We start from the raw sequence: 24596 nt of genomic DNA, 5'->3' as shown, positions 1-24596 counted from the left end.
TTTACCCGAACTATGTGTTAAATTTTTAGCTTCTGCATGTTTAGGTGCTATGGGTTCCCAGTGGCAAATTTCTTCAGAGAACCACCTTGTTCTGCTGCTGTCTCCATCCTCCTACCCCACAAGATGGCTGGTGGTATATAGTTGAGTTTGGGGGAGAAAGAGGGAGATTCAAAAATCTAGTATATGGTTCAAGATGGAAAACTCCAAGGTGTAACAAACAATTCAAAGCCTGGCCTGGATTAGGCTAAGGCCAGGCCCTCTTTTCCAGAAAATGCTCCCTTCTTCCGTGGTTCCCTCCTGCTTTCCCATTCTATTCTCTATAATTCCTCACTTGTTTCTCCTGAGAGTGTTTTCCTTAATAAAGCACTTCACTCAAATCCCTTGCTCAAGGTCTGCTTCCAGGAGAACCCAACTTAAATCAGCCAGCAACAAAAAATACTTTGATCAGTACTATGATCCAAAGTATATCCAACTTTGATCAGCACTACGTATGAGCTCTGCTGCTAGTCTGTATGCATCACATCATCTTAGAGCATGTGGATGACTGTCCTGGTCGTTGTCTGCTTACTCTCAGGGCCATTCCTAACACACTCTGTCCTGCTATACTCTACACGCAGAGGGGGACTCTTCCAAATTACATATCCCAGACTCCTGTGCCTACTGGTTTCCAGATGGGTTCATACGGTGGAGGACACAGTCAAGAGATCACGGTCAAGACAGAGAAGACAGACAATTTTGTTCTCTCTCTTTCAAGGCTGGGTCTCTGGCAGTGGCAACGATTACTCACTCCAAGGTGCCTAGTCTTGCCAGATCGTTGTTTTGTTTTGTTTTCTTTTGTTTTTTTAACAGTTCTAATTCCCACTGGGCAGTGAGATCCTGCCTTCTCTATAGTCTTAGGTTTTCTGCAGTTGTTACACTCTGAGTTACTAAACATTCCTGTTTTTCACTCTTCCAACACCTTTTAACTATTTCCTTGTATTAAATTCCCCTTCTTGGTATCTGGTTTAGACTCTGTTTTCACGTCAGGAATTTGACTCAGTACCTACTACACTTTCATTTTGACACTAAATATTATTACAGAAGATATCATTTGAAAAATAATTTTAACAAACTGCTTCTTTGATAAAGAATTTGTCCTAATGTTGAGTGATAGGGGAAAAAGGGCCTGAAAAGTCTAATAAACTTAGAAAACAATTAAAAGTATAATAAAATTCTATAAAGAATGCCAAGTATCTGTCATGATGCACCAGGATGTCACTTCTATGCAAAGCCATCTGCAAAACAGGAGATAGGAGGCTGACAAAATAAGAAGTGGCATTCAAATAAGTATACCATTAGGTTCAGAACAAAACAAAAAGAAACTGTATGGCCAGGTGAAGGTAATTGGGGGAAGCTGGGGAATGCTGCGACATGAGTTGTAGTATTTATGCTTTGTGATATGCCTAGCTCACAGAATACAATAGTTACAAAACTGGGTGTAATCTAAGAACACATAGTTCCTTACTTTGTATTTATTCCTAAAATGAGTCTAGGTAATGCCAATTCTTTAGGATAGAAATGCATCTCTACTGGGCTCCTGGCTGGCTTAGTCGGAGGAGCATACAATTCTTGATCTTGGGGTCATGAGTTTGAGACCCATGTTGGGTATAGAAACTAATAAAGAAATTAAAAAAAAAAAAAAAAAAAAAAACAAATGCAACTCTAATAAAATGCATTTTTCTGTAAGTGATATGTGAGAGGTATGTTTGCTAATACTGGTCTCATTTTATGTATGATAAAAGGGATAAAGAAAAGTTAATTAATTTGACTAGGGTTACACAACCCTTTAAAATCTTGGAGCTAAGATTCTAATTTTCGTCTTCTGCAATTTGATATATTTTTGTTACTCCCTCAATCCTTTGTAATTTAAAAATGTAATGAATGACCCAAACCTATGCAGTAAGGAGAGAAAGGCTTTTATTATTCATTTGCATTTTTTAGAAACAGTTATTAATATATAAATCACATACCATAAAATTTATCCATTTAAAGTGTACAATTCAATGAGTTTTGGTATATTTTATTATTAATTTTGATATATTGTGGTCATATTTAACATAAAATTTGTCATTTATTAAGTGTACAATCAGTAGTATTACATTCACAAGGTTGTGCAACCATCACCACTATTTCCAAAACTTTTTCATCATCCCAAACAGAAACTCTGTAGCCATCAAGCAATAATTCCCTATTTCTCCCTCCCACCACTGAGAACTTCTAATCTTTTACTTTTTGTCTCTGCATTTTTCTATTCTAGATATTTACTATAAGCACAATCATATGATTTGACCCTATGTGTCTGCTTTATTTCACTGAGCACATGTGTGAGATTCACTAATGCAGCATGTTTCAGAATTTCTTTCCTTTTTATGGCTGAATAATAACCCATTGTATGCATATTTTGTTTACCCATTCATCTGTTGGACATTGGGTTGTTTCAACCTATTGGCTACTATTGCTATACTGCTATGAACACTGACATACAAGAATCTGTTCAAGTCCCTGCTTTCAATTCTTTTGGAGATATACCTAGGTGCAGAATTGCTGGATCATAACATGGTAATTGTATGTTTAGTTTTTTGAGGAACTGTTGTACTGCTTGCCACAGTGACCATTTTACAAACCTACTAGTAAAGTATCAGGGCCTTAATTTCTCCACCCCCTCATGAACATTATTACTTTTTATAGCCATATTAATGGGTATGAAATGGTCACTCATTGCAACTCATCTGTAATCATGATTTATGTTTTATGCAAAAGTGTATATTGAGAAAATTCAGCACAGCAATTAAAATATGGTAACTTAAAAAGCATCGCAGACTTCTATTTCTGGTCAAGATGGAGTAATAGTGACAAAATTTACCTCCTGCCCAACGACCAGAACAAAAATGTGAAATAACAATTTAAGACACCAGACTTCAAGCAATGAAAGACAGTGGTTCCTGACAAAATGGAAACCAACCACCAATGTGCTCTTAAAAAATTGCCCAAGCTCATAAATTCGGGATGGGGTCGGGGAGGGGGGGGGGGGTGTCCAAGTCTTGGCAAAGGAAAGAGGAATCTCTCTAGGCAGAGATCAATGCAATTCCTGAGCTGAAGATAAAGCTGAGAATCTGGGGAGACCAAGATAGCTGGAATTCATAGGACATTACTGGAAGAGAGAGCTATGCAGACAGAGATGTCACTAATTAGTAGTTAGAAGTAAATTTATAGCACTAAATATCCATATCAGAAAAGCAGAAAGGTCTCAAATCAGTGACCTTAACTTCCACATCAAGCAAACAAAAAGCAAATTAGATAGACACTGAAAGCATGATACATAAAAGAATAAATAATTTATGAAATTCATCAACATTAATAACTCCTGATCTTCGAGGGACATTTTGTTTGGTTTGGTTTTGTTTGAAGTAGAGTTGGCACAGAGGCACACTGGTAAAACAATGCAAAATGAAGCCACAGACTCCAAGACAGCATTTGTAAATACCTGATAAACTTGTTCCCAGAATAAAGAACTCACAACACTCAGTAATAAGAAAACAATAAATTAAAGGTCCAAAGATTTGAACAGACACTTCACCAAATAAGATCTACAGATGGTAAACAGTACATGACAAGATGCTCAACATCATTAGTCGTTAGAAAATACAAACTAAGCCACAGTGGAATACCAATACCCACTGATTAGAGTGGCTCCAATTAATGACACTGACCACTTATCAAGTACTGCAAGGACATGGAGGGACTAGAATATCCACCTCTGGTGCAAATGTAAACCAGTTTGGAAAATGTAAACTTTGGAAAACCAGTTCAGCTGTTTATTAACAAGTTAAACATATAACTTCCTGTATGATCTAGCTTTTCTATTCTTAGATATTTACATGGAACAAATGAAAGCATGAGTCCACATAAGACCTGCACATGAATATTGATACCAGTTTTATTTATGTAGCCCAAAAAATTGGAAACAACCCAAATTTGCTTCAACAGGTAAATGGATAAACTGTGGTGTATCCATACAATGGAATATCAATCATCAACTGAAGGGAATGCAAAACAATTATACAGAGGGAAAGAAGCCAGATGAAAAGAGAATACATACGGTGTGATTCCGTTTACATAATGTAAACGAACATGTGGTGAAGAAAGGCCATGAGTGGCTTTGTCTGGGCATAGAGGGGAGAGATCACAAAGGTGCAGGAGGAAACTTCTGAAACTAACAGGTGTATTCATTATCTGAAGTGTGGTGATGGTTTCAATGGTATATGCATATGTCAAAACATATCAAATTGCACAATTTAACTGTGTATAGCTCATTTTATGACAATTATACTTCAATAAAGCTGTTTAAAAAGACAAAAATGCATGGCAAGAAAGAATATCATGGGTAAAAAGCCTATTTAACTTGTAAAATGACTTCAATGCCACCTACCTCATCAGCTTGTAGCCAGGACTGAAGGGAATCATGTATACTACTAAGGGCACCATCTCTAACACAAAGGTGGTTTAGGTTACATAGTAGCTAGTAACAGTACCAATCACTTAACTTATTTCAACTTTTCAACACTCTTAGGAGGCAGGAGAAACTTTTAAGTGGAAGAGCCAGAGGCCTAAGAGAAATCTATCTGGGTGAAGATTAGAAACAAAGGTGAAAAGGAAGTAAAACAGGTAAACAAAAACTGATGTGTAAATGTGGTAAGCTTTAATCAAGCTGAATTGTTTAAAATGATGCTTGCAAAATTATGTTACCTAGGTACTACAGAACAGTCATTTTTGTACCTTATTTGGCTTGTTTAGTCACACTAAATAGAAAAGACAAAAAGCCAAAATGTCAGAAGCTGTTTTAATTTTAAAGGTGATGCTGTGCTACTGGCTATGTGTGAAAAGGATGTCACCAAAGATTTGAAAATAACCAGTTACCTTCAGTTACCTTTCAAAACAAAACTCTTCCCAATCACAACAAAATCATCAAAGCAGCAGTTAAATCAAGTAAAATAGTAACACTACTGTTCTAATACAGCTGACCCTTGAACCACACAAGGGTTAGGGGCCTGACCTACCCCCTCCACATGCGGTTGAAAATCCTCATGTAACTTTTGACTTTTCCAAAACTTAACTACTAATAGCCTAATTGTTGACCAAAGGCCTTATCAATTAATATAAACAGTCAATTAACACATATTTTGTATGTTGTATGAATTTTATACTGTATTCTTAGAATAAAAAGCTAGAGAGAAGAAAATGCTAAGAAAATAATAATAAAAAAGAAAATAAATTTACAGTATTGCAACTGTATTTACTGGAAAAAAAAAAAAAAAAAACAAAACACGTATATAAGTGGACCTGCACAGTTCAAACCTGTGTTGTTAACAAAGGTCAACTGTAGTTATTAGGCATCTTGTTTAATATTAGTAATTATCATCAGGAAACTCCCTGAGAAAAGCACAAAGCCAGGGAGAGCTGGTACTAAAATCCAGCCGTGTCCACTCATCAAGTTGTATACCTGGTGCATGGCTATGTATCAAGGAGGTAGGAGCACAGAATGTTGGTGGGGTGGGGGTGGGGGGTGGGAGAGGTCAGCTCAGAGTTACTGTATTGAAGTGTCAAATTATTTTTTAGAAGAGAAATCCATCCAAAGTACCAAAGTTCCAACAATGCTTGGAAAACCTATTTTTTTTTCATGTACACAGGAGGACCGATTTAGAAACGAGTCCAAAATGAGAAATGACAACACCTTAATTTGTATGAGTTTATACATTATTTTCCTAAACATTATTTAGTTTTATCCTCATAACAAATAAGTATAATTATAATCCTTCATTTATAGAGAAAATGAGGCTCAGAAAGTTTAAATGACTTCCTCAGTCTTAAAGCTTGTTAAGTGGGGGTGGAACTGCCATTCAAACTTAGACCGCCTGATTAAAAAATCTATGTTTTCACCATTAAATAATACCGATCTAATTGCACTAGGCTGCAAACGCTTTTTTAACGGTACATTTCACAGAAAACGTTTGATGATCCCCTGACAATTAACAATCTGAAAGTCATGGAACATCAACTCTTCAAAGGACTAGTAACAAGATTGATATTTGATATTTCAAGATTTTAAGTAAATTATATCCCTTTATAAGTTTAATTAGAAAAACAGAAGAAAGCTCCAGTTCTCATGGAAATTGTGAAGATTTACCTGAATGAAAAGGAAACTGCTGCTTGGCCTCACCAGTATGTGCATCCCAAATAATTGTAGTCTAAGATAGAAAAGAAAAGGAAAATATATTAAGAGTAATGTTAAAAGGTGTTTATGACAGATGCAAACATAAGATGCCTAACTATGTTAAAGCAATGGGAAATGTCAAAGTGAATTTAATTTTTAACATTTACTTTATCCCCAATAGTACGAGAGTATATTTCATTTTTTGGTGGGGGGAAAATGACTATTAAGTAGTTTCAGTTTCCCCTGGTGATTTTTCATCAGTCAACTTACTTCAAATAATTATTATCTGTCTACAAAATACCAGACGTTATATTACAATGCTTTAGAAACTCAATTGCAATAGCGTATTTAGTGTAAAAAATTTTTCTACCTTTTTAGCTATTAGGAGGCAAATTCTTGGTTAATAAAGTCATCAGCCAATTCTCAATACTAAGATTTTTAAAGCTCACATTTATACATTACGGCAGCTTGAATTTTGACAAGATTGAAGACAACGTCTTGTATAGTATATGCAAGTATGACAAATAAATCTGAGTGGATATATATTCAGAACTCCTTTAAACACCCTCCCATTACTAGTGTAACTCTGGGGATGTAAAGCATCATACAGTGGCAATGGTTATTAATGGAACTTTTCCCTCCTATTCCTGGCCTCCTTTACTTTCCTTCCTTTTTTTTTTTTTTTCCTCTCTACTTCTGACAACTCATTCAGTTAACTATGATCATATACTTTCCTGGATTAAAATAATCTTTTATTTTTTTTTGAGACAGAGAGACAGAGAGACAGAGAGACAGAGAGAGAGAGAGAGAGAGAGAGAGACAGCGAGCGAGCACGAGTGGGGGAGGGTCAGAGAGCCAGGGAGACACAGAATCCAAAGTGGGCTCCAGACTCTGAACTGTCAGCATAAGAGCCCAACGTGGGGGTTGAACTCACAGTGAGTTCAGACCTGAGCTGAATGAAGTCAGATGCTTAACCTACTGAGCCACCCAAGTGCCCCTGGATTAAAATAATCTTAAACCTCTATTCACCTTGGGAGGTATGGTAAAGGGGCTGACCTAGGAAAATGAAAGCAAGAAGGCTGTATTTTCAACCTATCCATATTTTCCAGCCTAGCTAGGTGAAAAAAGCTGGAAAGATCCTGCATTTCTTACATTTTCAATTAAACACCCGCAGTTCAGCTAACAGACTGGCTCTAAGATTTCTCATGGAATCACTCCGGAGCTATTTTCATAGCTGAGATAAACTAGAAACAAGAGAAGGGAAGCAGAGTATGGGAGGTATGACATTCATTATTCCCACAAATTCCACCAAAACTGAGGCATGGTCACAAAGATAAAAAAATAAAACAAATGGCATTTTTATGAGTAAATTCAGGAATAAGTGGATAGAAAATCTAAGAGCATTTCTATTATCATCATAAATTCATACCTGAATTTCCCATATATGAATGTTTTGTTGTTTATATGATTAGCAGAAGAAAATACTTTAGGTTATACTCTGTAACACATTAACCTTTATAAAACTTAGTTTAATGTTCTTTTACCTTGTCTACTCCAGCACTTAGGATGAAATTTCCTTTCTTATTCCACTTCAATGCAAATATAGGGCCTTTATGCTGCCCCAAGGTGCTAGCAAGGTTACCTAATATTTAAAAAACAAACAAACAAAAAAACCCATTAAAATTACTTCAAGCTTTAAACTTAGATCAACAACAATATATGAAAAGACAAATGCTTCATTTACCATCTTTAGTCCATATTCTGGCAAATCCATCGTATGAACCAGTTGCTAGAAGTGTACCTTCACTCTGTCAGAGAAACACATTTCCTTCAATTATATAATCCAAAAACTGCATTTAATTATTAGACTATTTCATATTTAAACCTTAGGAATAGCAGATCCTTGACATTCTCTGCCTCAAAATTTCTGTTTGCCAATTCCCAAACTGCCTATTTGGGAATGTTACCAAAGACCTACAAAACACCCTTTATTGCTGTGAAGCTAGTATTTATTTAATCAGCATTCAGTCAGTGTGTGAGCCTTATATCCAAATCTTAAGAATGACAGGAAGCACTCTGAGGCAGGACCATCACTACCTTTATGCGTGCTAGGGTCTCCAGTTATTCTCATAGGTGCACATGATGAAAGATGGGAGTAGGGTGGTAGACTGGGAAGGACATCAAAATCATATAATAATGATTTAACAGTAAAAAGCAAAATTGGCTAAAACATTTTGTTATAAGTAGAAGTTTTTATATGGCCCTCCCTCTAAACCTTTTACTGTCTAAATGAAGCTTGTATTGTGTGTGAGCCAAACAACACTGCTGTTTCAGATGACCAGATACTTAAATATCACTGAATGTTTCTTTCCTTTGTTAATTCTTTCCCAATATGAGATCCTATTAAAAAAATAAATAAATAAATACAAGAAAAAAAAAAGCCAGAAAAGAGCATAGGCTGACTTTATAGTTAATGAAGTGAGTACAATTGCCTGGAACTACTTTACCACAAGGAGAAATCCATACCAATTTCTCTAATCTTATATTCCCTCGCTGTGTCTGACCTTGATGAATGGTACAACAGAAGGACAGATCTACGGAAGTGCAAGTTACAGAGTGCATGAAACAGACTATTACTGGGATTAGTAAACACTACTGAAGACACAGAATGAAATCCTGCCTTACTCAAGTGCTTTCTTGATGGTGTTTGGAAAGGGAATTGAAAGCAAGAATCACCTTTTTTCAGACCTCTCAAACCATACGTTACGTACAGGTAAGTGAGAAACAAACAGATGCTGGTTCTAGAGGTTGTAGACTCAGTCCTGCCAGGAATTGGCTCTATGGTTCTATCTGAGGAAGAAGGAGCATGTTGAAACCAACAGCAAAAGCTTATTTCCAGACTCCACACAATGGGAAGTTTCTTTTAAACTACTGGTGCCCAAATGTCTTAGCTCATGGACCACTACAGTAGGAAAAGTATACTTTAAAGGATAACATTTTCCCCTTTTAGTGGAAGATTCAAGTTCATAGTGAATAATGCATGTTTGAAAAGTCCACACTTTTAAAAACAGTAACTTGCAGTTCAGAATCACCAAGCTCAACAAACCATTTGTTAACCATCCTTAGTATAACCTGTAAATTTCATTAACATATGGCCTCTGAACCAAATAACATTATCAAGGCGATAAGGCCTCTGACCTAAGATATAAAAATAAGGTCCCATTTGAGAAGATAATTCTTAGTCCTGACCCTACAACCAAACAATACTGTGACATGCTAAACCTCTTTTCATTTTTGTAATTGTTAACTTCATAGGAGGGAAAGGGTAAATATATTGCTGGAAATTTTGGAAGACAACACTAAAGAAAGGTAGCTATGAGTTTTGGGAGAATTTCAAAGAAACTGAAAACTTTAGCTGGAGCAATCATTTTTAAAGACAGACCTCATTCATTGGAATGAGATTTGGAAGATACTTTGGAAAGTTGCACAAAAAGCTGTCAAACAGAGGCCAGAGGAGGAAAGGGTGTTCATTTGCTGAGGAAAGGGCCACGAACCCCATTAAATGCTTGGTAATACTGAAATAGTCCAAGATGTTTCTTAGAATAGGGAGGGTAGGTAAAAAATGGATGCAGAAAGAAAAAGGCAACATGGAAAAGATACAGAACTGTAAAAATGCTAACTTTTCACAAATTAATCATGGGCATGAAACAAATGAAGCTGCTAATCACGTATGTGAAAATGAAAGGGTGAAGCTTTATCAACTAGGAGCTCAAACTTTCTGGTTAAGTCAGAACAGTCAAGTTATCTCTGAAAGATGTGGAATGACAAACAGAATCAGAGAAGTGTAAGACCGCTACAGTTGAATGAAGCCTGGAAGTGACCTAGACTAATGGCCCCTAAAAGGCAGGCAATCAAGTTTTCATCAGTTGATATAGCAAATGAGAAAAACAAGAACATGCTTTTTTAATGTAAATTTCTCTCATCCCCCAGCAAAGGACTTCGTAGTTAAGGATTTAGTACGTGCCTATTGTTGACTTTCATCTATTGACTCGTTTATACAGGTACCATTATCCCACTTGTACCTTCCACGTGAGGAAGATGATGCAGAGCGGGCCACCACCAGTTTTACAAAGGTTCTGCTGCAAGACAAACTGAAGAGCTGCAAGCTGAACCTCGGTCTGACTGCTGGAGGGCCAGTCTTTGTTTTTTTTAACACCACACTTCAGAATGGGGAGTCCTAGTTTGTTGTTCTTATTAGTGAAATTCAAAAACATGTGGACAAATGGACACAAGCTGCCATTAGTCTGAGGTTCAGAGAGGTTAAGTACATTAGTAACTACATTCATCGTGGTTAACAGTGATACTCACATTCCAATCTAGGGATGTCACATCCTTGTTGCTTGGGACATCTTGCCCCCCTTCTCGTATACAATGTCTAAGTACTAACTGCGTGGAGCCACTAGTGCTATTTTCACTAAGATTCCATATTCTTGCTGTTGAGTCTCCAGACCTATAAAGTATGCAACAGATTATTTACGATCTCATGACATTCTCAAGTATCCCAGAACCAAAGCAACATATTTATATGCTATTATTAATAAGACAAATAAAAACTAGAGTCTTAGAGATTTCCATCTCCAGGAGTATTCTTAGTCTCCATTTTGGGGGCCCTAGGCCACCTTCTTAAGCAGTAAGCTTAATTAAAATTTCTAAGATTACTTCAAAGATTTAAACTTCTAAGATTCTTTACGAAGAAATAACGATTTACAAAGGCAAAAGGACCACAAAGAAGCAACAAAAACCTGGAAACGTAAGTAATGCTTTTATAAAGTGTGTAATAGTTCAGTACAATATTTTTAAAAATACATTTAGTTTCACTTTGAGAAACATACCCTGATGCCAAGAGATCACTAACAGGGTTCCAGGCACAGATGAAAACTTCAGATTCATGGCCCCGTAACACAACTGCTTTATTAGGGGGGATTTCAACATCCCCATCCACTTCCATCATATCAGTATGATTATCTATGTCAGCAGAAATAAGTGGAAAATACCAGTTAGGTAATATTACAACATCCTGAGGAGGAAAAATAATTCTTAACCAGCAAATACCTCCTTTATAATATGTAACTTTTAAATTGTTTTTTAACTGTCAGGTAATGGTGAAAATGCTTATATAGCACTTGTCACATGAGGACAAGTTAAGTATATCTTTAGTTAAGTATGACCATACTATTTTTAAAAGATAAAGATGAGTGTGTGTTTGGGGTGGGGGAGAGGCAGGGAGAAAGGCTGCAACAAGGTTAGAGCCAAACATGGCTAAAATGACAAAATGATCTGAGCTAAATATAATCCACGCCAACACTATTCTGAGTTTCTGCCAGTAGGGGTTGCTGATATCATTCATATAACATGAGAGGTGCCTTTCTATATCCACGTCAGAGTTTTACTGTGTGTGTTAAAGACTGCATTACAAATTTTCTTTAGAAATCAAAAGCCGAGAAAATTTACCTAACAGTAGAAAATGGTTTCTAAATATTAAAAAAAAAAAAAAAAAAAAAAAAAAAAAAAAATCCATGTAAGTAAATCTATCTTTCTGGAGCTTTAGGAACAGAAATCTGAATTGTGATATAAGTTAGGGAAACAGTTGGCATAAACGAAACAGATGATGTTACTTCAGTTTAGAAGATGAGACATCCACATAAAAGCCAGATACTTCTTCTGAAAGGGAACTTTTTAAATTCTGATTTCAGCTCACTTGCTATAGTGTGTGCTCCATTCTCCTCCCCATTCGCTGTGTTTTCGCCATTTTTTGCAGATCCCTGTTGGTTTGTGGCAGCTGTGGCAGCTGCGGTGGCTGCCGCTTGTTGCTGTGCAAGCTTATCTCTGTAAGCTTGTTGTCTTGTTTGTACTACATCAGGCATTACGGCATCTATCAGTGACAGAGACTCTATTGGTCGACCATCAAACAAGGTACCATCCTGGATTTGGAAAATTGTGAGAAAAGAAATATGAAAGACAACACATTTAGGGTGAAGCAACTGCAAATAGGTGTTTAAATCTTCCTCCTCCTCTAGTTCATACTGTTAAATGCTGTCAGATAAAGCGGAGATAATGAAAGAATAAAAAGTAGGCCCAGATGATAAAATGTTTATTAATTAGATTCCAAAATTCCATTAGCGAAAAGTAATGACCAATATGAAATAGTTCATACAATGGTAAGAGACTTGGTGCCACAGGAGAATGGATCCTTAAAACTAAAAACTTTTAAAATAGTTTTGTTGGACTCGAAAGCTTCCTGTGATTTGATTCAAATATTAGACAAGAAATAGACTTCAGATATTTGGCCGTATCTCATTTTACTAATGTTGAAATGGAAGCACAATAAGGTTTAAAAGACTTGTTGAAGTTACACAGCTAGTCAATGGCAACCGAGATCTCTTAACTGGTGCTATTCGAAGTGTGATCCAAGGAACAATGACACTACCATCACACCAGGCAGCTTGTTGTAAATGTCGATTCGAATGTACAAAATCAAAATCTCTAAAGGGCTCAGGAAGCCGTGGTTTTACCAAGCTCTCTAGGGTCGTCTTATGAACACTAACATTTGAGAAATACCATCATTTAACTCTGAGACTGGTGCTCTGTAATTTTATGGAGTTGCTATAATTTTCCAAAGCTCCTCTCACTGATATTAGGTAGCTCACAATTAATAAAAAGTTCTCCAGCAGGGGCACCTGGCTCGGTCAGTTAAGTGTCCCACTTCAGCTCTGGTCATTATCTCACGGTTCGTAAGTTTGAAGCCCTTATGTGCCTCTCTGCTCTCAGCACAGAGCCCGCTTCTGATCCTGTCTCCCTCTCTATCTCTGCCCTGCCCCAGCTCTCGCTCCCTTTCTCTTTCAAAAATAAACATTAAAAAAAATTAAAAAAAAAAAAAAAAAGTTCTCCAGCGGGCACAAGAAGAGACACAGAACAAGTCAGAAATAGAAACTGGGCAAATTAGCTGGGAATATGTGTATGTAAGGCCTGACTCACGTAAGCTGGTGAACATGCACTAACCGACAATCTACAGTGGTATGATGGGGTGCTAGGAGTTACAAAACACAGCACCTCTTTCTGAGCTGTCACTTATAATGGAGTATCTGAGGAGTAGGAGAATTTATTTTAATTTAAGTAACTTAAAAATATTAATTCCAATGAAGATACATTGTAAAGTACTATATTACAATCTACAAAACATTTATTTTTCAGATAAAATGAGACTTTATCCCTGGCCACTGGTGGAAATTGTTTATTACCCTCCACAATACAGGACACTTTGGGACGGAAACTACTAAAAGATAATGAGGACACACTCAATTTAGTATTAGTGGATTTTTCAGTTATACAGATTAGGAAACAAAAATAATGAAATCAATATTAGTATACCACATAATTATACTAATGAATATTGATATAGAAACCATGGATGCTTGTTTTAAAAATACTTGTGAAAGGGAAGGGGGAGCATGTTAATCTCTGCAAAAGTAGCTAAGATAATATTTAAGTGAATGAGTGTGGCTGTGTTCCAATCAAACTTACAAAAACAGGCAAGCAGGCAGGATTTGGCTCATGGGTCATAATTGGCTGACACCTAAATTAAACCACCTATATATGGGCCTTAGGCAATAGTATCAAGACATGGCTTTAATTATAAACTGCCTTCCAAAATCAGGTATAAGCAAATAACCTGAGGTTTTGTAATTCTTCAGACCATCAATTATGGTGTCAGCATTCCACAGCAAAATGTAGCTGCTTTGAAGAAAATTATTTCTTACTATTTACTTATGAAACCATAGAAAGGGAAATAAGCCAGAGATGATGGTTCTTACAGTTGGGAGCCAACATGCCTTGCCTGTTCAACCTGACTGTGACATAAAGAACAACACCCTTCAATTGTGTCAACCTAGTAAAGCTAAAGTCAGATAATGAATGAACAAACAAGATATCAGACTTAAGGACATATTTAAGAGTTAGTATTTGAAATAATATTTCCTTACCTCATTAATACTAACTTCTGCCTCTACATACTGTAGACCTTTCTGGATGATAGAAATCAATGCAGCAGGTGGGACGAGGGCACCATTTATGTTAGACTGACTGATATGGCTTTCTATACCAAAGGTAAATGCTGAATGAGAAAATCCTAAAAGCAAAAGGAAAGGTATAAGAATTTATTCTCTCAGTAGCAACATGCTATAGGACACAAGTGAATGACCTCTGTAATCTTTCAAAATCATAATCCATCCATTTGAAATCCCAAACTGTTAGCTAAGATTAAATATGTTTTTACACAAAAGAAGTACCAAAATCCAAACATATGAACTTTTATATATTTCCCTTTTTTGCCTTAATTACATAAAATACCTTTTTGCCTTAATTACATAAAATACTATTTAAAACTTATAGTGCATATAAAATTGAGCCATGGCACATAATTTTCCTCAAAAAAATAGCATCAAACTTTAAAGTCAGGGGAAAAAGTCTTTGGAAATCATGGGAGTCTATTGCTTCACTCGAGATAATTAGGTCAAGATAAATTAAGGTGACATTTAATATTTCTGTAGTATATTTAAATTTCTACATACAAATTGTCAAACACCATATAAATCCAATATTTTGCAGTTTTTCAAACTTAGGAAATAAAAAGCCAATTAAAATTAATATAAAAAATGAAGATAATTTTTATGCTTAAATCTCACTGTATGCATGAGTTAAGTGCCAAAACACTTAACTAATTCTTTGCCACTTAGTAATAACCCATCTAAATGAAAGCTTTAGGAAATGAAAGTTGGCAAGTAAAAATCCAGTTTCCACCAGAAATTCTAAGTTTAATTTGAAATACTTAAACCCAAAACACATAATAAAAATCTCTATATGTTGGTCTTGCTTTTTATGAAAGTCAAGTCCAAACTCAAACATAAAATTCTAGTAAAATCACAGACCCAAGTGAGGTTATTCTCTTTACTAAAACATCCTTCAGACCTCATCATCAAATGTCATTAATGTATTTTAAACAATTCAATTACATTATATGAAATGTTAAGAAACTTTCATACTAAGTAAACTAAATGCATATGGGCTTACTTGTGTCTTAAACTGATTTAACCTATGTAATTAACTGTTGCCTAGCCTACCCTAGTTTTTTTTAGTGCCTATTCTTTGTCTTTTTGCATTTTGTGCTTCCACTTTTAGGCTTCTTGTGGCACTTATGAACAGTGTATAATAAAATACTCTGGACTCACAAAAAGCATGTGGCTAGGAAATATTTTAATTGGTCAGTAGACAAGGTATACCTAAAGTTGTCCTCCTGGCTCCTTCCTTCCCTCTTTGAAACACCTAGCCATTCCATTCCTGCAACCCACAGTGAGAAGTGAAAAAAGATTACTTGAGACTTTAACTCATGATTTTACCCACAGGCAAGATCATTATTAACCACATTTTTAGCTTAATTTGAGCTCACAGAGATGGCTAAGAAACACAGCAATGAAACTAAGAAACATATCAATGAAAGCGAGCATCATTCTGCATTGTCCCTATTAGGAAACTCAGAACTACCTGAATATAAGTAGATTCCAGGCTTCCAGGGTAGAAGGCTAAGAATAAAGGCCGGGAAGGATGGAAAGAGAGGGTAAAAGATAAGGCAGTGAGGTTGGAGAGTCCTGTTTTTAATTATACACACTCCTCCTTAAATTCTGCAGTAAGTCGTAAACAGGGGGAGCTAAACAGCCCAGTGGCTTAAAGATTTAACAAGACTTCAAGATGGGCAATACCATGTATGGAGGGTCTACACCATGCACACATATATAGTTTTATTATTTTATAATCTGAGTCAGCAGATAGGAAAACAGCCATAAGAGGATAAGGATTTATTTTTAAGTTTTTATTTAAATTCCAGTTAGTTACCATACAGTGTAATATTAGTTTCAGGTGTACAATACAGTGATTCCACACTTCAGTACAACACCTGGTGCTCATCACAAGTGCACTCCTTAATCCTCATCATCTACTTTACCCATCCATCTCCCCTGATAACCATCAGTGTGTTCTCTATAGTTAAGAGTCTGTTTCTTGGTTTGCTTCTCCTTTTTCCCCATTTGTTTTATTTCTTAAATTCCACACACAACTGAGATCATATTAGGTATTTGTCTTTCTCTGAGTTAGCTTAGCACAATACTGTCTAGCTCCACCCATATTGTTGCAAATGGCAAGACTTCATTTTTTATGTCTGAGTATATTTCATTGTGTGTGTATGTGTGTGTATGTACACACACACACGCATAGATAGATAGATAGATCACATGTTCTTTAAGAGGATAAGGATTTAAATCCATTCAGAGACGATGGAGGTAACTACTACATTCTGCTGCTCCTATGGAACAATTAAGTTAGAATGTAGTCAAAGATAAAGCGAAGACAGAGTGAGCTCCTGTTTACTAATGGAAAATAAAGGATTACATCATTGTTCGGTTTCAACTCAGGGTGCTAGAAAGTGGTGTTAGTACTGCATGAAACATTAAGACATCTCATTCACAACATTTTTAAAGTGTTGTGATTTTCATAAGCCTCACAAAATTTTAGCAAAGTCCATGACATTTGTACTCTCTAATTCACGAGTACAATTTAAACCATCAAAATCATCATATTTACACCCCGTTTAAATTAGAGTTCAAGCTTATGTCCAAGCTTGAAGAGTTGCAGGTGGAACAATGTCAATTTTCGGCTGAAATATTGCATATATCCTGAATTTGTTCTGTCAGACCAGGAGAGAAACTATCAAAGGTCCTTACATCCATCTCTAGTTATCACACATTGTGCTCACAATGTTCTCAAATAGTAAGAAAATAACTCTGAAGGGGTTATTAGCACTGTTTTGACACTTCTCATTAATGTCTACCCTAAAAATGGTCCATAATTAAAAACCCTCTGCTTCAATAAATGTGGAATTGAACCGTAATTTTTATTATTTCTAGTCATAGCATTATATGGCACCTTAAAATTATGTTCAAGACTACTTATTAAAAAAAATTTCTTAGTGTTTATTTTTGAGAGAGAGAGAGAGAGAGAATGAGCAGAGGAGGGGCAGAGAGAGTGGGAGACACAGAATCCGAAGCAGGCTCCAGGCTCTGAGCTGTCACCACAAAGCCCAATGCATCGGGACACTCAGGTGCCCCACACAACTACTTTTCTTATTCCTCTCCTTAAAACTTGTTTTTCCTTAGAAATTTGACCTTACTTTATTACACTTCAAAGTCATCCTAAGTTTTACCTGGGCTCCTGATGTTCCACCATTCACAAAATTCTATCAATCCTACCTCTCTGGTCTCTGTCATCAGCTTTCCTTTTCTGCTAGAACCTGGAGTTTAGTCCCCATCATCTTTTGCCTACAGTTACTGCCCTAAGTTCCTTTCCTTGTTCTCCAGCTCAGCCCATCTGTCACACTACAACTAGAGTATTACCTGTGAAACAAAACCAATCATATCACTCCTTATGTGGGCATTTTCAATGATCCCTTTGACCTTCCTAATAAGGACCAAACTAAGTATGACACACAGTTACCTTTGTAATCTGACCCTATCTATCTCTCCCAACTCATCTTCCCAATTCCACACCCCCACCCTTTTGCCCATTGCACATTAAATTCAAGTATTTGCCAGTTACAGGTAACACTGTGAATACATTAATGCTATCTCATACTTTTGTACCTTGTATGTTCCAAAGTCCTTTTCTCCTATCTGAATGGAGGTAAAGTCCTTCCTTTCACTACCCCAGAGGGTGGATCATTCTCTTCTATGCTAATCCTAAAATTTGTGTATGTATGGTATTTACCACACTGAATGGTTATCCTGTGTGTGTGCAGGACTGTATGCATGTGTGCAACTACTAGACTGGGCAGCTTGAAGAGTTTATGCCTAGTAAATCTTTTCATTTACTAGGGCCTAGTCTCCTAGGAACGACTATTAGAACCTAGAACTAGAACCTAGAAATCTAGAATGTTACCTAATTTAACTAATGCTCAATAGACATTTGTTAAATCAGAATGCAATTCTACTATAATGTATTTTGGCACATCAGAATATCTATGAATCCAAGAAAAAAAGCATAGGACTTAAGTAAAACTAAAACTTGAACTGGGTTATGCCAAAAAAGATTTCCGTTTATCTGTAAATATATACGCAGGAAATACTTTTCCACGGGCAACTTTTGATTTACAGAATAGAAGGCAAAGAGGGTCCACCTAAACCTGTGAGATGCTGGAAGTCTGGCTTGACTGCTTAAAATAGCATCCCTTCTTTTCAGGAGTGAGAACAAATCTGATATAAATAATACCTCTGTAATCAAGTACTCTACAAATTTGCTACGGTGATTAAGATTTGGGAGGCAGAAGAGACTCCAGAAGGGAATAAGGCTAAAAACCATTAGGTTCAGTATACAGTAACTCAGGAATGAAGACAAGCAGTGGCCAGAGTGAGGGAGGCATGGTCATTCATGAGACTACACATGGTTCCCACATAAGAAACAAGATCACAAAACAACTGTTTGCTATACAGTGCTTGTTACAAGGAGTGCTTTCCCTTGGGATGACAGGGATCGTAATCTCAAAGACATGTTAGTCCTCCAGAGCATGCCAACTGTACTTTGCAAATAGGAATGTGAAAATGGGCCTTGGACATTATGGCTATGGTATGGACTGTCTAAACCAACAAACAAAGCTTAACTGTTATCATAACACAGTCCAGAACGAAAATCTAATTTATCCAAGATCGTATTTAAACTTCAGGTAAGAAAAACCTAGAAACTTATATCCTTGTTCCCATCACCATACACTTCCTTGCCCCCAAATTCACTTCCAACTGTCCCCTACAGACCCAGACTTCTGTTTATTCAAAAGTTCCATACTTAAATGCTTAAAGATTTTACAAAGGTGTAAAGAATTAGGGGGGAAAATGCTATAGAGGATCTTGCATGTTGAAGACTGAGATACAGCACTTAAAATAAAGGACAACATGGAGAAGAAAAAAAAATTACAATAGCAAACTCAAATGCAACTGTTAATATTTTATATTTCCTTTTTTCCTTTATACACTGTTTTCCTCCCATCACAATATAACACATCAAGCTACACAATTCTGTGCCCTAATTTTGTCCATATATATATATATATATATATATATATATATATATAAAACCATGAACATCCCATATAAATTGTATTTTCTGAAATAATTTTAATATTATCATACTATTCAGACAATAAATGTACTCAGGTAGTAAATTATTCATCCCATCGATGGGTATTTGGACTTTCCAAATGCTTACTACTTAGGAATCTCTCCTCAAATATCTACATGTACAGGATTTTGCCATGTATATACTTTTTTCTCCTTAGAATGAATTCCCCTCAAAAGTTGAGGGGAACATGAACATTTTATAGGAAGTTTTCACAATCGCTCAACTGTTTTGCCCCCAAATTGTACAAATCTACAATGCCATCAGCAATTTATGTTTCCCTATACCTTCCACTATGCTAGGCTATCCTAAAAAAACCCCACAAGATTACTATTAAAATTGAATAGTTCTCTGGCAACTATTAAAGGACATTTATCTTTTAACAAGTATGTCAGCACTGATGTGTAAATAGGAATTTCTTCTATCAGCAAAAAATAGTCATTCAGCTTATAAAAGAGAAAAAGTGATTTCAAAGTATACAATTTACCACTATTTTTGACAACCTGCTGCTTTTATTTTTTTTGTTGTTAATTAGTCATGTGTACAATAATTCTATGTGACAAATCAATGTTACTGCATATTTGATTTGATTACAAAGCAAAATTATATATACCTAACTTGCACTTCTGCAGCCGGCCATTTACTCATAAAAATGAGAAGAGTAAAAGTGGACATACCCAATCCTGAGCTCTGCTCACTCCAGGCCTTCACAGCTAGTGGCACTGATAGCCAGTTTAACCTGACTCCATTCAGCCTTGTTGTTAAAGTCTGTTTATAAAGTGGCACCAGAAGGAGGATATGGAGGAAGGAATGTTTGTATAGCTCATTTACTTTTATCTGAATCAAAAGAAACTACACTGTCATTTGCTGACATTTTCTTAGCCATCGTAGGGATTAACACAAAATCATTAAAATGAAAAGAACCAACAAACAGGCTCTTTGGTATTATAGATCAGAACCTTAATGTTATACATAAACATTCTGGTTAGCTTGTGCCTACTATGTTTAGATGTCTAAATTAAGTGTGTATGATCTTATAAACAAATACTAGAACATCTCACGGAAGCATCATCTCAGAAAAAGTGGTATGGTACAAAGCCTCTCTATCTAGAGAGACTTGAAAAAGTTAGTGAACAGTGGAGCAGGGGGCTGGGAAAGACAAGATGATGTTTCATGAATCAAATACTCTGAGCTTACATATATCATCACCTTCTCATAAATGGAGACTATATGGCAAGATGAACCTCAGTTCTAAAAACATGAGGATTTAAAAAAAATTGTAACATTCAGAATCACAATCTAAAAAATAGCTCAGTGGTAAGGACATATTGCTTTTGCATTTTCCAGTTAGTCTTCAATCACAAAATGCAACTGTTTCACAGTGTCCAAAATATCAAGTACACCACGAACAGAAATGTCATTGAGCTCTTAAACCTGAAATAGATGACAGCTTTATCTAGAATCAAGAATTCTCCCCCAAACCAAATACACAATTTACGCAAAATAAAATTACATCTTATACAGAGCAACAAGAAAAACAGTAGCACAACGGTCACAAGTGACTGCCAGGTACAATTTCTCTAGGAAAAAAATAAACACGCAAATAACTACACGAGAGTCAAAGGTGATGTACAAGAGGAAAAGGGAAAAAAGGGGGAGAGGGAAATTTAAAAGGTCCAAACCACCTTAAATCTTCTAAAGTTAACAACGCATCAAGTTCTGTTCCACACACTTAGCATGTACCTCTTTGTGCTTATTCTGCATATGGTTGCTAGATGTGAGTTATTAGGGCAATCAAATTATTAATGCCCTTGGGCGAAGGCTAATTAAATGGGGCATACTGCATAATCAAGTCAATCATTACTTACGGTACTACACTGTCAAATACACTCAATTTTCATCTCAAAAGAGAAAAAATTTTATTCCCTAGGAAATTTTTATTGAATATGAAAGCCTAAGTCTAGTTCACAAAAGTACAAAATGGATACCAAAGTAATTTGCTTAGGGTGAACTTCCTGGAGACAGAATTAAAAAAAAAAAAAAAAAAAGTTCCAATACTTAATACAAATATCCTACAATAAATATACTTTCCTCTTAATTAGTTTTAATGAGTAGAGGAGGATGATTTATTTCAAACAAAAGCCTATAAAACATATGCGGCTGAATATCACAATATAATCCCTTTTCAACAAGTGTTTACAGATGAAGGGGAAAAAAATCAAAAGTTACATAATTTGAGAAGAGGAGAAGGGCTTTTAATAGATAATATCTTCTAGAGCTGATAATAGTCATAATAGGATGATCATCACATAGTAAAAGTATTTAAGATGAAAACAATTTAAGGGGTTTTATCCTCTCTGGGGATGGATACCACAGTCCAGTCAACATTAAACACTGTTTATAGAAAGCAAATATTAGAAGTTCTTATTGAAAAACATTATTCTAAATTATATACCTATCAAAACAGCACAAACTTTCATAAGGTGTTTTTTGGACTTTCTGACTGAGAGCTTCCAAGTAATGAGACAAGCAAGAAAAGAATTTTACTTTCCTTAGTGGGTAGTCTTTACAAACCAGTCCTTTGAAGGTCTTTTCACAGACACTTTCTTTGTCATGATTATTTCTTTTCTTCCTATCTCCTAATCCAATACAGTACTCTTTTATAGGGAAAGTAGCAATATTAAGATTCTAGTTCCTTCTGTATTGCTTTAAATCATTGAAGAGAAATTCTTATGGCCTTAAAGTAACTTGCGTATTTCTTAGATATTTAATGACTGACCCTCAGTAATTATCTCTTATAAGTTAACAGTGATAAGTACATGGAAATACACCTAAAACCACCCAGAAAAGGAGTTACTGGATTCCAAAATTGAATCAATTGCAAAAATGGCCATTTCTATGTCTAATTAGAGATCAGAACCAAGAAACAGCTTTGGAATAAGTCTCAAGTGCTAAGACGAGTTAGATTCTGAGCTCCATCTGAAACCTGATCTGAGCCGACAGAACTATAAATTTCTTAAACTCTTTCCCATTTCCTACTTCCGGAAGTAACTTCAAATGAATGTCTCATGGTATCCTCATGATATAAACATGCCTCCTCATTCCTGCAAAATCTTGTCTATAAATAGAAATACACCACTTTTAGTGGCAGCTCCCTGTTTAGGAGATATTCTCACACTCCAAATCTCAATGTGTACATTTCATGCTTTCTATTTTATCTTGAATAATTACTAAATATAATTTTTCTTTCAAGATATTGTGAACATGCTACATACCTGTTGTCAACTTTCTTGTCAAGTTCTAATTGTCCTACACCTAATATGGACCAGTGGCTTTCAAACTTTATTATGCCTAAGAATCACCTGGGGCATTTGTAAAATGCAGATTCCTGGGCCCCACTCGCCGTTCTCTAAGTGATCCTGATGCAGGTGGTCAGAGGATCAAACTTTAGAACTCTGGTATAGGCGGTTCTTAAATTTATGGCAAGTTGCATTCCTAGAAAAACTGCCATAAGTCAAAATGTCATTAGTTGAATCTGATTTTCTCCTATAAATCATAATGTAAATAGGAAGTTACAAATTTAATAAAGGGACTGGTGTTTACATGTCGAGAGATGTGGCTTAACATCACACTTCATTACCAGTACACTGTTAAGTATAAACCTTTCTAAATACACAAAGCACAACTAAGAACACAGTAAACAATTATGAAGGACTTAATATGATAAACAGCAGTCTACCACATGAGGTTGTTTTTTAAAATGTAATTCCTGCTTTACTTTTACTGCAACATAAAACACCTTAAAACATGAAATTTCAAAGGGTTTTCTCTGAGAACACAGGCAACTTTAAGAAGACTTTTGATAATATTTAACCGTTGGATACTCTTTCAGAAATTAATTCAGAGTATTATCACTTTGTGGGCTTCTGTTTGCAAATAAAATCTGAGTGTTCATTAACATGTCTAACTCCACCTTGACCTATTTCATCTCATCACAGGATGCGACTGAGCTCATCTCCCAAAACAGCAGTTCCATAAGATTCAACCGGAGCAATTGCCTTTACAAAACACTTAATGAACCACTGCATACATTCCTCATCCACTGATCCTTCACAATGTTTTCTCCTTTAGTGTCCAAAGCCTCAAAAGCTCTGGCTTAAATGTGGTCAGATTCAAAGACAGAAAAAGCAGGAGTTTGTTTTGACCTAACAATTCTTCCAATTTTGGACAAAGGTACTAAATAATAGTATCAAGGCACGTGCGTTGTATCAAGGCATATGTGTTATATATGTAATAATCACCAGGTCGGGTCACTACTTTTTCCACTTCGTTAATCATTTTAATCGTCCTCAAAATATTCAGTGGACATTGTCTTTGGATCTGCCTTCAATACCAGCTTGCCAGTTGAAAAAGAAAACAAAACAAGATCTTTCCATTTCAAAGCTTCACAACAAATTATTCTGCCTTAGTTGGTTACTTTTAGTCTCTTCTCTCTTTTTCCCTTTCTGGCCCTCATTAGACATCATTTTCTCAGCTGTTTCAGGCCAGAGAGAAGCAGTGACCGTGCCTGCGAATAGAAAACCTCCACCGGAGAACAAAGCTCAGAACTAGAGTGCAGCTGAGAACAGCTCAGCAAGCAGTGGGGTCTAAGATCTAAAGCCATGTTTGCATTCCCCGTATGAAACAGGACAATTACTAAGCCCTGTAAGAAGAATTAACTGTAGTTTCAAAACCAAAACTGAGGGCTTAATTCCTACTCTATGCCTTCCTGTCCTCCCTCACACGCCACTACCATAGTTACTTTTTTATACACTGTGCCTCACCTTACAATTACAACATTCCAACTTTATGATTTCTAAAATTCAACCTCTCCAGTGTATTTTCAACTACCAAATAGTTCCATCTCATACTAACAATCTGAACTCACCACTGACGTCAATCTTTCCCACGTCCTGTGCCCTATCCACCCTCAAGATTTTTTTCTCTTCTACTTTTACAATTTTTGCTTAATTCATCCCACATTTTCCTTTGTAGTCTTCCTTCTGTTTTATAATAATGCCTCTTAATCTGTTTTAAA

General features: G+C 36.0%; 1 protein-coding gene across 12 annotated transcripts in view; it reads right to left on the bottom strand.

Annotated features, from left to right (window-relative positions):
• The window catches only part of TBL1XR1 (TBL1X receptor 1), a 177198-nt gene that overhangs the window by 16964 nt on the left and 135638 nt on the right, over nucleotides 1-24596 (bottom strand). For 10 of the 12 annotated variants that reach the window (XM_042998488.1, XM_042998489.1, XM_042998485.1 and 7 more), the window contains 8 exons: nucleotides 14290-14435; nucleotides 12009-12231; nucleotides 11143-11275; nucleotides 10619-10760; nucleotides 10333-10500; nucleotides 7995-8058; nucleotides 7795-7892; nucleotides 6224-6284 (listed from right to left, as the gene is read on the bottom strand). In XM_042998488.1, the coding sequence (XP_042854422.1) occupies nucleotides 6224-6284; nucleotides 7795-7892; nucleotides 7995-8058; nucleotides 10333-10500; nucleotides 10619-10760; nucleotides 11143-11275; nucleotides 12009-12174 (832 nt within the window). In that variant the 5' untranslated portion in view covers nucleotides 12175-12231; nucleotides 14290-14435. Of the gene's footprint in view, nucleotides 1-6223; nucleotides 6285-7794; nucleotides 7893-7994; nucleotides 8059-10332; nucleotides 10501-10618; nucleotides 10761-11142; nucleotides 11276-12008; nucleotides 12232-14289; nucleotides 14436-22881; nucleotides 23024-24596 lie in introns of all 12 variants that reach the window. The other 2 variants (XM_042998487.1, XM_007087269.2) reach the window with 2 other exon arrangements.

This window comes from Panthera tigris, chromosome C2, assembly GCF_018350195.1.
Source record: "Panthera tigris isolate Pti1 chromosome C2, P.tigris_Pti1_mat1.1, whole genome shotgun sequence".
Classification (NCBI taxonomy): domain Eukaryota; kingdom Metazoa; phylum Chordata; class Mammalia; order Carnivora; family Felidae; genus Panthera; species Panthera tigris.
The sequence above is the reverse complement of the archived record's forward strand: the minus strand, read 5'-3'. Positions and strand labels throughout refer to the sequence as shown.